Here is a 14,784-nt window from a genome sequence, read left to right as displayed (position 1 = left end):
AAAGTCATTGGGAAGGAGAACAGAACAAGTTTTTGTAACTTGTGTATGTTTTTCTTTGTTGAAGTTTGTCAAGAAAAGATTCAGCAAATACTTTCCCAGCAACTTGTTCTGAAAAGTGTGTATTTCCATATGACAACGTCAGAACTTATGTTATTTTGAGCTTTTCCTTTTCTTTCCTCTTGTTGATGTGCTGTTGACTCAGGCGTCATTTCATCTGGAATAACTAAGAAGGTGCATGTAATAATAGGCAACCCTGTTCTTGGCTTTTCTTTTCCTCTTTGAGGGTATTCACAAATAGAAACCTTGATTAAGATTAAAGAGCTCTTTAATTTATTAATGCTATTAATTAATTAAATTCTGAACGGAACAAGACAAAAGCGACAATGAATTTTTAACAAGAAAAAGAATTGACATCCCCGTGATGGACCTGATTAGTGAGTCTCCCCATTGATCTATGTATTCTCTTTGCTCTGTGAAGTTTTTTTTTCTCCTCATTCCTCTGACTCTGTGCTGTACTTACATTATGTTCAATCCCTCATACCTGACAATGGCTTGGTGAAGCACTCATTATTGTGCTGATATTATATGCTGAGAGTAGCAGAAGAGAGGAGAGTTACGGTGGTTTTTATTCTACTGTTGCTTGCACAAATAAGCCCCTTTCAGACACGCACTTCTGTGCGGAACTGTAAACTGATGACATCTGAATGGGTCAGATTCCTGTATGAATGCGCACCCTTTTCATTTTTAACACAGCACAAGTGTGAATGCTACCTGTTACATTTAATGTATAGGCACACACACACACACAAATGGACTTTGTGCCTGTCTCTCTCACATCTTGATCTGCTCAGCTTACTAAAAGGTGAAATTGTTTCTGAGCTCTCAATGGTTTTATATCTATATTTATATATATAGTCTGGCATTTTCCATTCTTCTACAACAGGGTTGTCTTGATCTTAAAATTTCAAACTTGATACCAATACCCCCTAAAATACTTATTACCACTTTCAATACCATGGAGGAAAAATGGCAAAATTAAGAGACTTTTATATTAGAAAAAAAAACATATTACAATAATATGGGTCTGAACAAATGTATGTATCTAAAACTTGCTAACCAAACAGAGCCAGTAAGGTATGCTGTTACTGTGTGTAAGTACTGGTAGACATTTCTTAGCTTCATTTTCACTTTAAAGAGAAACACAAATATTTTTTTTCTATTAAATTAATACTGTCTATTAATGTTACAAATGGGCAAGGTTTATATAATAATAATGTTTGCTGCCTAGCTCCAGCATCAATTTATTTTCATCATCTTAATAATCAGCCATAGCTGCTAGCTGCTACGTTATTGATAACTTGAGAGATGGCTAATGCGGGTATTGGGTAATTGCTAGTAGTTAATATGTGCCCAAGCAGATTTGCATTTACATGCTTTTAAAACAGGAGCTTTACTGAGCTTGTGCTGCTGTTCACGTGTTCAGCTACTAGTGAGGGGAGGGTTCGTGCTCTGTGAAGTTTTTTTATCAAATGGAAAGGTGAAGATGGTGCTGTTTGTATCAATACTCTTGCAAATTAATATCTAATTCACCTGAACGTGAGGATGAACTGACTTGAATTGGGTGGTCAAAGGTAAAGGTCACTGTAACCTTACTAAAAATGTTTAAGGCCTAACAGTAATTCACTTTTTTTATTCCACAATTTCCTACAAACACCTGATGGGCTAAAATGTTGATGTCTGAATTTGTGACAGTAATCGTGGGGCATAATCATGGTTATTGTATGGATCTGCATGTTGTCAGGTTGCCTATAGTGAGCTCTGTTGTCAGATGGTGGTAGTGTACAAAACGCGTACTACAATGAGTCTATTGGCCAGTCTTGGTCGCGTTTTTGTTTTTCTGTGGAAAAGAGCAAAGTTACGACATATAAAGAGCTGAAGAGAAACTGACTGTTATAAACAATGAAAAGTGTCCACTGCAACCACTGTCTGTGCTTTTCATGCTTTATTTTTTTTGCGGTTCTCCCATTCCCAGTGAACTCACTGTCAACCAATAGACATTTGGCAATTACGTCAGTCAGGATCTTGAAGGACTACATTGGAGAATGTCTCGGCTGGGTGGAAAACCCCTCTCCTCTCTCTGTCCAACCAAAAAGTTTATGTGGACGGACACATTTGTGGGACCATCAGTTCCACTTAAAGCATCCAGGTTTTAGATTTCAGTGTTTCTTAGCAACAACATCTTGTCAGCCATCATGGATACAACTCATCAGAACAAGTTTTATTGGCTGAGCACTTAATATGCTTTAATAAATTGCTGTACTTCTATATCTTTGGTCCATATGTCATATAATTCTGGACAGACATAGATGTAAACCGCGACTTGACTGAGTTGACTGAGTGGTCCTCTCTATGCGTAGTTTTTGTTTCACTTTTTGATACAGTAAGTGTTTTACAAACACGTTGTCCCACCATGTGCCACCAGAACAGCTTCAGTATGACCTGCCATTGATTCTACAAGTCACAAGAGAAATAAAACACCCTCCAGATAATCCCGCTTGTGGTGTTCTCACAATGTTAGTGAAGAGCTGTAACATGTCAGGCTTGAATGTGTTGAATTGCGTTGACAACTGGTGACCGTAAAGGCTATAGCACATGATTCACATCATTTTCATACTCATCAAAACATCCAGTGAACCCACATGGCCTTTGACCGTACTGTTATGGCAGTTTGCAAAACACTGGAAATTTAATCTATTGATTTGTATTCATGGACATGAATGTAATATTTTTTTTCCCTAAATAACTGATACACAGCCTGAGGATGGTTTTATAGTTTATTAGTTTTATTATATTGTGTCATGGCAGTTTGAGAACTACAGGGGTATCTATTAATTTTTGTTCACTGATGCTAGTTGAAAGAGTGGTGGCATGTGTGTGGCATTTAAGAAATCCCTTTTTTGTATGTCATTTCTGTTTTAATTAACTTTTTTCATTTGCCATTTGCTTGCATGTTCAATAATTTTCTTAAACCTGGTGATTAATTATGGCTCTTGTATCCAAAATGAGGTTTTCATTAAATAAAAGCAGGATTAATGGCTGTGTAATGGTTTTGTTGCGGCACTTTGTGGCAATGTGCATCGTGTTTGTTTTGTCATTTGGATGTGTCTGGAACTTTGATGCCACCTGTTATTAATTGAATTAATTTGATAGTGGCACTCGTGTGTGGGGGTGTGTGTATTGTCTGTATATATGGGTTCAGAATTTATACTGCATCTCGGGGCAAACATAAGCCATGAATTCCAAGGAAGTCTCTGTGGACTCCTGTGAGGGATTGTGGTGAGACATCAGAGCAAGCGTATAAAATCATTATGTCTATGAGTAATCCCAGTAACATGGTAGTTTTAATAACTGTGAAATGGAGTTTGAAAGTGCCAGGACTCTTCCTCCATTTGGCCATCTAGCCAAAGTAACCAAGCCTTGTTCAAATAGATAACCACTACCAGTTCATGATCATTCTTATAAATCCTATAATGTTCTTACTTAGAATAGAGCACAACCACCTCAGTCAGACATTTTTGGTGAAGGCTGTATAGGAAAAGGCATGTCAAAATCCACTTGGAGTCTAAGAACAAACAAACAAAAAAGAACAAAGTTCAAGTTGGGGGTACACCTGCAGTTCCTTAATCCTTTACTCAGGACCTCTCCAAAAGTCCTCTTGTTTAGCTTTAACCTCCTAAGACCCGAACTCTTTCATGGCATGCATTTTAAATTTCTCATTGCTATTTGGGCTGATGAATGTAAAAATAAAGAATTACCAGATTTTATTTTATTTTTTTTGCCTGATTTATTTTCTGAGAAAAATTAGATCCACATATGAGGACATTAGCTTTAAATTTCGATAGAGCAAAATTTAGTATTTTGCTCTAGACAACCCAAAATGTGATGTCCACATATGTGGAAGCCAGGTCCTAGGAGGCTAAAAAGAATGATTTGGTGAGTCCGTTTCCACAGTTAGCATTATTGTAGCCGGTAAACAGTTCAGTAGTATTTAAATTGCTTGATAGGAAACATCCATATGCTCATAGCATTTTTCTTTTTTAATTTAATTTTTAGAGGTTCAAAACATTCTTCTCTGACCTCTGGCATCAACATGACACTTTCACCCAGAGAGCTGCTGCTGCTAACTTCATTTTTTTCACCTCAAGTCAGAAAAATGTAGAAATTAATTGACTGGATGATTTGACATTATCAACTGCTTTTTTTGTTTTTCTGTTGAGGCCCCCACCCCCTCCACCCAGCCCTTTGTTTCCAACAGTAAACTGAAGGCAGGCAGTTCACTTTAATCTTTGCTTACTTGATAATATCAGCCACAACACTTAAGGCGCATTCTCCACTCCATCGCTTTTTGTTCTTTCTTCTTTCACTAAAAGAGGTCAAGAGCAGTGTAGCAACAAAGAGAGGGAGGCAGATACAACCAAAGAGACACAAAAAAGCCAAAATGACACAAATGGTGAACCAGTAAGATGGGTAGAAGAACATTAAGAGTAAATAAACAACCAGAAACAGACAACCAGAAACAAGTGAGAGAGAGCGATTGTATAAGAGCTTCTGCAGAATTGAAGGAGAACCAAATGGAGGTAGACAGACACTGAGTTAGACAAATAGAAGTACATAATTCCTGTCTCACATGCCCTCTCTTCACGGCGCAAGTGCTATAGTGCCACACTAATCAAATGGTGGGAATTTTTGACACCTACCTTGAGGGCTGAGGTAGGCAGCCCTTGCTTCAGGTGGAAGCAGGGCTGCATCTGCTCAGTTAGCTCTCTGGTCCTTTGTCACAATATATATCTTTCCCACCAATGCAGAATTGGCACAAGTGGCTTATCTAGAACCAATTATGTGGATCCCCCCCCCCCCCCCCCCCAAAAGGAAGACTTGGGATGGCAACATAAAACTGTGGGTCCTGAAGTTGGAATTGCTGATGTCAGTGGCTATGAGAGGGACTACAGAAAGAAATTCACAGATGATTTGTAGATGGTTTTACTTTTTTTTTTTTACAACTGCAATCCCAGTACATAATACTACCTAGTGTTTCATTTCTCAAACCTGTTGAATTGTTGCGTGATTTGCAAGAAGCACTGAGGCAGAACATGCACTGACTTACACTGCACTGGCACTGTGTCGATACAAAGCGGTAAGTCATTCTTTTTACCTTGGCATTGCTGTCATCCATTAGTTTTTCAGAAAGCTATTGCTCTATATCCAAGTGACACTCTTGTTGGACAAATGGTTTTGTGTGCATTCTGAAGTGTTTTGCAATTTCTGTTCACTGAGCTGAACAGAATTTTTTTTTTTTACTTTTCTGTGAAAAAAAAAGCTGTTTAGACAATTCATAAAAGTTTTTTAGATGGGAACATACTGTGTGCTTACTGAATACTGTGCTGCTATGATTATGTCAGAAGGTTTTTGTTTTTAAACCGGCTTTAATGAAAGGTGCTGTAATCCGTTTCTATCCTGCATCAATACACTTATTTTTACTGATAGGCTAAAAGTTGTAAGCTGCATTATCTACAGCTTATGATCATTTTTTAAGTTTGGAATTTATTTGTCAGTATTTCTTATATAACCCTCCTTTCCACTCAGGCATATCACTGATGTGAAATACAGTGAGACGTGCTTTTGCATGTTAAAATGTGTTTTAAGATTAACAGTTACAGTCGACTTTACAAACTTATGCCAGGCATTAGTTTGCCTTTTATTCTTATTCTATTTTTTCATCACTTTGACTTTTACTTTCCTCAGTGATTCTAGACTACCACCCATGGTGAGATTAATCCATAATCGGGTATTAAACATGCCTTCTTTGTACAATCTCAGATAGAAGTATGCTGTAGCTTGCACTCTTCTGTCTGATATCCAAGTCTTATTCCTTATTTCTGAGACAGCAGGCCCCTTGGTGTTGATTTGTTAATAATATTCCAACCATTTAACTGATACCCTTGTTGCCAAAGCAACAAGCTGCAGCAAATAGCAGATGTACTTTTTTGCATTTTGTTTGATACTTGTCTGGTACTGTATAGGTAGGAAACTTATTTCCCCTTGTTAATCCATTCATCACCCAAGTGGTAAAGACATCCCCACCATACACATATACGTATGTATATGAACCATTTTTGGGTTCTACCGTTTTGTCCTGTCACTGATACAGAGGATATTTACTTTGCCCACTTAGAGAGTCTTAAAAATGTTACCATCCTTGGATAATTGGTTAATCTTTGACCTGTATTTATCATATAAATTAGGACATAGAACACATTCCTGCTCATTTTCACTCTCTGTGATTCTCACAGTGAACTAGGATTCAAGCAAGCTGTCACCTCAGCAATATGAAAACTTTTTTGTTCTCCATTTGGATTCTGGGACAATAAATGTACATCTCACTCCTGAGAGGACAGTTTGGAGAAAGCATTAACTTGTTTTCAAAAAATAAATAAATAAATGGAAGCAAGTGACTGTTAACAGTTTTAGAGACCTCAAGGATTGATGGCAGCAGCATTAGTAGTGATTCCTTTGGTGATTCCCATACAGTTCAGCATCTTTGATCTTCATCCAGAACAGGACAGGAGAGGGATACTGCTTTTGCCTGGAGGGACAGGGACTTCATTCTCAGAGGAACCCCACTGGGGAACCTTCCTCAGTAATCAACCCAGATACATTGCTGACAGGCTGGGGAGCCATCTGGGAACGTAGGACAGAGAGGGGCATGTGGGAACCCCCTTGATCGTCAGAACATATTAATGTACTCTGACTGAGGGCTAATTTATCTTGCTTCCAGGGGTTTGTTGCCACTCATACATCACAACCACGTGCTGGTGTGAATAGACAGCACTGCAGTGTGCCATATAAATCACTGTTGTAACGATCTCTGTGCTGCCTTCAGGTGGCAAGAGAGCTGCCAACTTGGGTGTGGCCTCAACTGATCCAGCAGACTTTGATGAGTCATCGCCAATCTGTGCCTACATGCTGTGTCACGAGAAGTAATACATTTCCTCTCATTTCCCAAGTCCACCAGTTCGGTTTCTTCATGCTGGCCAGATTCAGCCAATGAAATGACACCTGTAGTAATTGAAGTCTTGAGTAGATATTCTGGTGCAAATAGACTGTAAATTTGGCATCCCTCAAAGCTAGAGTTTTTTTCAATAGGGGCTCTTCTTGTTTGAAAAAAAAAATCGCAGTTAAAAGAACTCTATGAGAAGGTGCTCCCTTATTTGCTTATTTAGCAATTTCATGAGCATTTGTGCTCAAACACTAGTTTTAAGTCTTCTTTTCTGTTCCCCTTGAAAAATGTATAGAGTAAAATTAACTTTAATATGCTTTAAGATGAAAATAACTGATGATTGACAAGTCATTACTGATACATGGACATCTCTGGTTCTTACAGATCTACCCTCATTCTTCCACCCTTTCACTCAAACAGGAAAATCCACCTGTTAGCCATATTGTTCCGGTTTGTAAAGCCCTTTATAAATGAGGACTGTGTGGAGGAGAGCCTCCAGTGTTACATCTATGTCAGTGATGTAAATTAGCCTATATATGTTTAGTGTTTCATGTTCTCTTTAAGGTTGTCAGGCTGGTGTATGGATAAGGAGAAACATGCTTTTAAAAGTTTTTACACTTTTGTTCCCTTAAAAGGTGATTGACATCTCACTTTTTGCTTTGACTAATTACTTTTACTTTTGCACTCTGAGAAATGTCTGACCCTTTTTGTAAAATAAGCTGATTGAAAGTCCTGTAGAGACAGCCACATTTACATTGGATTTAAATCTTCAAAAAAACCACACTTTCAACATACTTGAAAATCTGAAAGGTTTGTTTTTGTTGTTTTAATTATTGTGGAAAGTAGAAAATCACAATAATTTCGTGTTCATTAAAATGTATTTAGAATTTGCAAATTGATGATAATTCATCCTATTAGTCATGACACACTTCTCTTCCCTACATAAGCTGCCTTTGTAAGTTAAAAGTATCAGTATCTATATTCATATCTGCAATACTGGCCCTGTATTTAGTATCAGATCAATGTCAAAATTTGCAGTATCCGACAGCACTATCATTAAAACAGATTTTTGATCCATATTATCCAGACCTTGTCTAGACTATGGACTGTTGAAAGATTTTACAGAATAGATGTGCATAGATGTGCAGTTCCACTGTGAGGTTCAGACATTGTAGATTCTTTCATTCCTCAGGACCCTTTAGTATCATTCTAATTATCATTCTAATGCATTAGTAATGTGATGCAGTCTAATTATCTCAAAATCAGTTGCACTCATAACATGTCCTTGTCTCTGCAGACAAACAGAATAAGTGTTTCTTATGTGGAGGCATGTTTCCATGCCTGTAGTTTAAGCGGATGCTTGCTCAGATTTTCAACTGTAAAATAGTCCAACATTATGCCGACCAGCAAACTTGAGACATGAGACCTGTCCACATTTGAAATTTGAGGTTTGGGAGTATAGAAGGGGGTATAGAATTTTGATGCATACCTAGACTTGTCACCTCTTAATCCCTTTCAATGCCAGATTTAGAAACACTTTCTCCACATAATGTCCGCTAAACCCATGGCATCCTCACTCCTTTGCTGTTTAGTGCTGATATGATAACAGTGCAATAGTTCAGTTTTCTGTTTTATTATCCACCTCACTTGTGATCATAAGAACATGTTTTTGCCTTTTTTTCTCTAGATTTTTGGATGATTTTAGGAGAAGCATTCCTCTCTCTACCCTGTGTATATTGGTATACTGCATCATTTTTTTGTCTCTCTCCTAATTTCTCTATATCACGTATATCATGTTGCCATAGCAGCACTTTTCCTCTTCTTTCTACACTCAGTTTTTATAGGCATTGGTGAAAGAAAAAAATACTTTGTCAAGTTATTTATTTGTGGATATAATAATTCAGTGTTCATTTGCTCCACTTCTCCAGTAACCATTTCAGGTCAAGGCTTTTTAGTGTCATTGTGTAACTGCATTGCACTCAAGCTGGTGAGTGCCATCAATATCTGTGTGAGCATGCACTCTGAAGCCACTGATTGTTCTGTTCTTGTCTGTTCTGCTCAGCCAATAATTAGTTCCCCCATGCATCCTCCTCCCTAGACATGGGGTAAGGAGAGCAATTTTAAAGACTGCTCAGCTTGACATCAAACTGTAATTCACTGAAAGCATGTAACTATTACACAAAATGGCACCGTAGGCCCCTCCAACCCCCGTCTTCCTGTTGAAATGGCAAAGAAAGAATTGTTTTGCAAAAGAAAGGCTGAGGATTCGTTTGCTAAATGCCGCAGCGGCCAGTGGCGGGACCAAAGGGAAAGGCCAGGTTTACACACTTGTCTTTTCAATGTGACTTTTGTGCTTGATAGCACAGAGCCAAAGTCATGTCAAACTGATGCCTCCATGCGTGACATTCTAATGTCAGCTATATCATGAGATTTGTTTCCACTCCACATCCGTAAGAATTTTGGTGCACTTTTTTTCTTTCTGTGCAGAGACTGGTATAGTTTTCTTTCCTCCTTTCTCGCCACTCTGTACAGTGTGGGCGCTGAGTAGGCTTTGAGTGACATTCCCCTTATTATCTAGGTTGTAACCAGTTGAGACATTTCAGTAAATGTCATTGGTCAAAAACATTAATAAGTAAGATAATGAAAAGTGGTAAATAATGTTTCAGTGTGGTACCTGTCTCTTGTGTTTTTCTAGTTATTTTTAAAGACCCCAACAAGGTGTTCTGATTGTGCAACCTTTTATTTGCTTTTAATTGACCCACCAGGCAAATTATGTACATGATCTTTTTTTACATTAAGCTTCTAAGATTACCCTTTACGTTTTCTTTCCGTTATTCAGTTACGGCATGCAGCAGCTGATGTTAAGCAATATCTTGGCATGCTGGGCTGTGCCTGCAAAAAAGGGTGATTATTTACTACACAGTTCACAGTGCTGTAATTGTAAACTCTATTGAAGTTGTAAATACAGCACCTTCTTCATTACTGTCACTTGGGAAGTTTCTGTTTTTGCACATTTGGCCTGCTGCAGACATTATTTACCTGGCTTATTGTCAAATAGAGATTTGGTCACACATATGGCTCCAAAAATGTGTAATAAAAAAGAAAAAGCAAGAAAACGAGAGGGCAATAGAAAAGGAGACATTTTGTTTCATGCACAACTTTAGTTCATGCTTCGTTGCCTGGCTTACAGCAGTGGAAGGTCGATAGAACATCAGCAACTGCCGCTGAGGAATGGTCAGCAACACATCTTGTTTACGACGTCGTGAAAGTAAATGGATTTGTTTGGGTCTGCACCTAATTTGAAATGCAGTAATGAAGCAGTCTGTTACAATGCAGCTGCCAGCCCTCACAGGCCAACCAACAATAGGGAAGGTTCCCGCTTGGGTTTTGATTGTATAGTACTGAGTATATTACTGCTGGACAAATTGCATCACAATTCTCAGAGCTGTTCTGTTTTATTAGGACCCAAAATGCTATGGCACACAAAGTCACTGCTGGTGTGAGGACTTTTAAATAGTCGTTATATGTAACAAGTTTAACTGTGTGTGAAGTCGTTTGATTTTGTTCGCACACATCTCTTAACAGAAAATTTTAAATGACAGTAATTTAGTTTCACAGGTAGCCTAGCTGATTTAAATAAAAAAAACAAACAAGCATATGTTTAATATGTTCAATTTCAGCCTCACGAGTTTTTAAGTTGTCTGTTTAGAATTGTTAATTTTTCAAAGGGGGAACAAAAGCATAATTGGTTTCAGGAGTATTCACAGGGGATGCTGGCCTCCATTACTGGAGGTCTGAGTTTCTCTTGAACATGTCTTATTTTAGCTTGTGGAATGTAAAAAGTGCATCCTGTTTGTATTTACAAAAAATAAATAAATATACAGAATTATATAACATATGACAGGTTTTTGTGGATGCCATCACATAGTTCAAGTTCATAAAAAAAAAATCTCATTTCTTATGTTTCATGTTTGAAAGTGAGGTTTTTTTTTCAGGGGGCATCTTATTTCATGCTGGTGTAAAGGATGTGGAAATGTTATGAATTCAGTCATGCATTCAGTACTGAGGTCTCTTTTTCCTATTCTGCAGGTTAACAGGATTTACCATCCCTCCACCTGTTACCAGTTCTGGCTCTATTTTTTCCCTGAGGCTTACCAGTGACTTTGCAGTAAGCGCTCATGGATTTAAGGTAGCTTATGAAGGTAAGGACAGCATAATTTTCTACTCTTTGTCTCTTCCTGTCATTCTTTCATACATAGTATGACAAAAAAAGTGTGTATTAATGTGTAATATGCAGTGTTAGAAACTATGATGAAGTAGCTGTCTTCATTTAGAAGAAAAATCCTTCTGCCAGGAGAAGGAGACAACATTTATTCTTACGAGAAGGGACCTGTGATCACACTTACAACACCTGATTTCCTTTAGGGCTTCCACTGTTGAGTTATGGAAACATTAGGCACTTCAATTAAGCAAATTAATCCAATATTTTCCAAATCCAACATCCCTCCCCCAAAGTCCAGAACCTTTCCTGTGACTCCAGAGGTGGATCTGAAATTGCTTGGCAGATGGCGATGGGAATTAGTTGAACTAATGGATGCACTGAGTTATCTGTGTTGGAGCAGAGCTGAGTGCAGCGGGGAGCTGTCTAAATATGAGCAATCCTTCTGTGACCATCTTGTTCATTCCTGCTCTTTTCCCCGTCTGCTGTTTCAGGTGAAAGCGTTCACTCATCCATCTCTGTGTCTCGTTCTTTTTCCGTTCTTACTTTACGTTTTGTCTTAACGTTTTCCTTTCCTTCCCTCCTTGGGTATCAACTTGTTTGCTTGCCTAGTCCCCACGACCTGTACAGAGAATTCGAAAAAAGTTGAGATGCTTTGTAAAATGTAATTCTGTAATTTGAAATTGATGGCAGCACCATTTCTTAAAGAAGTTGGGACACAGCCATGTTTATCTCTTTAGTCTGGAGGACATGATGTTTGTGTTTTCTAAAATGAATTTCAAATAGTCCATTTGTAATGAGCTTTGGTCCAGAAAGACAGCAACATTTCTTGATTATGTTCACATATGGCTTTTTCTTTGCATGTTAAAGCTGTAACCTGCATTCGTGGATGTCACAGTCAGTGTCACAGATGTCACAGACAGTGATTTCTGGAAGTGTTTCTGAGCCTATTCACTGATTTCCATGACAGAATCGTGCCTGTTTTTAGTGCAGTGGTGCCCAAGAACCCGAAGATCATGTGTTTTCAACACTGATTTCCAGCCTTGTCCCCTGCACACAGAGATTTCTCCGGATTCTTTGAATCATTTGGTAATATCATGTACTTTAGATGATGTGATCTTTAAAGTCTTCACAATTTTACACAGAGGAACATTATTCTGAATTTATTTCACCATTTATAGATTTTTCAAATGATTATTATTTTTTGCAGATTGATTAAACTCTGTCCATTTTAATGAGTAACTCTGCCTCTCTTTTATTATCCCATAACTGGACTGTTGCCAGGTAACCTAATTAGTTACTCCAGCTGTCTCCTTTTTAGTACCACTTACTTTTCCATCTCCTTGTTATCCCCAACCAAACTTTTTTGACCCAGGTTGCTGCCATAAAATTCAAAATGAGCTAATATTTTTCATGAAACTGTAAAGGTCTAAGTTTAAACAGTTATTTAAATAGTTATATAAACAATATGTTTATGTCCAGTTTTGGATAAATTGGGTTCATGAGATTTGCAAATCACCACATTGTGTTTTAAATTACATTTTAAACAACATCCTGACTTTTTTTTTAAACTTGTGTTATATTTGCTTCTTTAGCTTTTCTGCACTTTTCTACACCATTTTTTCTTACTTTCTGCTTGAATCGTTCACTAACAGGCTGACCCCGTCCTTGAGACCCTCTATCTTCATCTTCTCACCTGCCCCAGACCTAGCCAGTCAAGGGCATTTCCCCTGTCCATCTGCCACTGAGACTTTCTCTATCTTTACTCTTTCTACCGCTCTTTTCCTGAGCTTGACTGCATTTCCTTTCCTGCATCAATTTTTTTTGTGTTTCTCTTGCTCTTCCCTGGGTGGTTTGGTTGTATTCCACTCTTCCAGTTTCTGCGTGTTTACTCTCCAACACAATTTCATGCTGATGGGGATATTTAACACATCGTTACACATAAGGCACAGCTTTATTCCTGTTTTCTTAGCAGCACTGTAGTTAAAACTACAGTTGAGAATATTTGCAAACATGTACAATAGGCAATATAATATCAAAGCGCTTTATTTCATTTCGTAGCTAGTACATTAATCAGGAAAATGTTTCGTTTTAAAATTTTACACTCTGTGTTTCACTGTAACATGTAGTGTAACATTGAGTTTGTTAGGCCTATCACTCATTCTTTAATGGCTCATTGTGGCAATGCTGCTTCTCAAAAATATCAGTGTTTTTTTTTAATTACCTGCTGGTTTAAAGTGTGTAACTGAGAGCACGATTTGAGACAACCAGTTAGTATGAAAACTAATCGTGGTCCGGTCATTCTGTCCTTCATCTAGTTGTCAAACCTTTGAAACAAGAATTCATTTCAAGCCTTTAACCTAACACTAAGCACTTGCTTTACATGCCTAAACCTAATCGCTGTTAGTTTACGGCCATGTGGCGCTGTTTTGATGCACTCATCTGTGACTTAACATCATAGCCTTGAGGTGCACTCTTCCGCCTCCTCTGCTTCATTTGGGCCTCATTTGGATGTTTACTGATCTACTTTTTGTCTATTGGGCAACACGCAATCTAGGAAGACTTGAGTGACATGTGGTGGCCTGTGCACTGCCTTTGAACCTACTACTCCAAAACTACTACTCCACCAAAAAATGTTTTGGGTGAGTAGTAGTTTTTCTAGTCAGAGATTCTTATGAGTGCTACATTTACAATTAAAAAAAAAAAAGTTCAGTGTACTCCTCCATAATGTATTCATTTTCACATCTGAGTAACTGTCACAGTACCATTGTTCCTTGTTATATTGCTGTGGTTATCCACATCTCGCACATGAATATGTATGTGCTGCTCATTCTTATGTTTTAAAATGTGTTATGATAGAATCATGATTGCAATTAAGTGAAACTGAATCTACATGCATTTGAAGGACATGACCAGATGGAGATGCTGTCAATCTTTTACCAAGTTTCCTATAATGGACAACAATCCAACAAACATTCTCCAGCAACCAGTGGTTTTATTTTTTATTTTATTTTTTTTCTTTGTCGTGCCTACTTTTTTGTACTACCACAATTCTGTCAGAGTGACCTTAATGCTTACTCACGGCCTGGAAGGATCATGCTGCATTTATAAGGGAGGGGAGATATGGGCTTTTTCTACAACACTGCCAAACAATGGCCATTAGTGCTTTAGAGATACAGCAGTGCATTGTACACATGCTGGTAGCAAAGGTATCTGCTTGCCCTTTGTTGCAGGGAGTGTGTTTTCAACAAAACAAAAAAAATATTTGTGTGCTTGTCTTAAATCTTTCCCACTGGCATTTCATCCACCACTGTTGTTTGAGGACTCTTTGAAGGACAGCTGACCCATACAATGCAATTTCATCTTGTCCCCCCGAATCATTTCATTTGTGTTTCATTTGTGTAGCAATCCAGATTTTCCACTGAGTTGGACATACATGTTTGTATGTCTGTGCATGTCGACGTGTTATTTACTCTGTGATCCAACATGGCTTTAGTCAGTGCTCTTT

At 38.0% G+C, this 14,784-nt stretch overlaps 1 protein-coding gene across 2 annotated transcripts in view; it reads left to right on the top strand.

Annotated features, from left to right (window-relative positions):
- LOC134635775 (CUB and sushi domain-containing protein 3-like) overlaps window positions 1-14,784 on the top strand; it is a 222,914-nt gene that overhangs the window by 24,747 nt on the left and 183,383 nt on the right. For both annotated transcript variants that reach the window (XM_063485315.1, XM_063485314.1), the window contains exon 3: window positions 11,147-11,259. In XM_063485315.1, the coding sequence (XP_063341385.1) occupies window positions 11,147-11,259 (113 nt within the window). The remainder of the gene's footprint in view (window positions 1-11,146; window positions 11,260-14,784) is intronic.

The sequence above is a fragment of the Pelmatolapia mariae genome, linkage group LG10_11 (assembly GCF_036321145.2).
Source record: "Pelmatolapia mariae isolate MD_Pm_ZW linkage group LG10_11, Pm_UMD_F_2, whole genome shotgun sequence".
Classification (NCBI taxonomy): Eukaryota; Metazoa; Chordata; class Actinopteri; order Cichliformes; family Cichlidae; genus Pelmatolapia; species Pelmatolapia mariae.
Note: the sequence above shows the minus strand (reverse complement) of the source record. Positions and strands in the feature narration are given on the sequence as shown.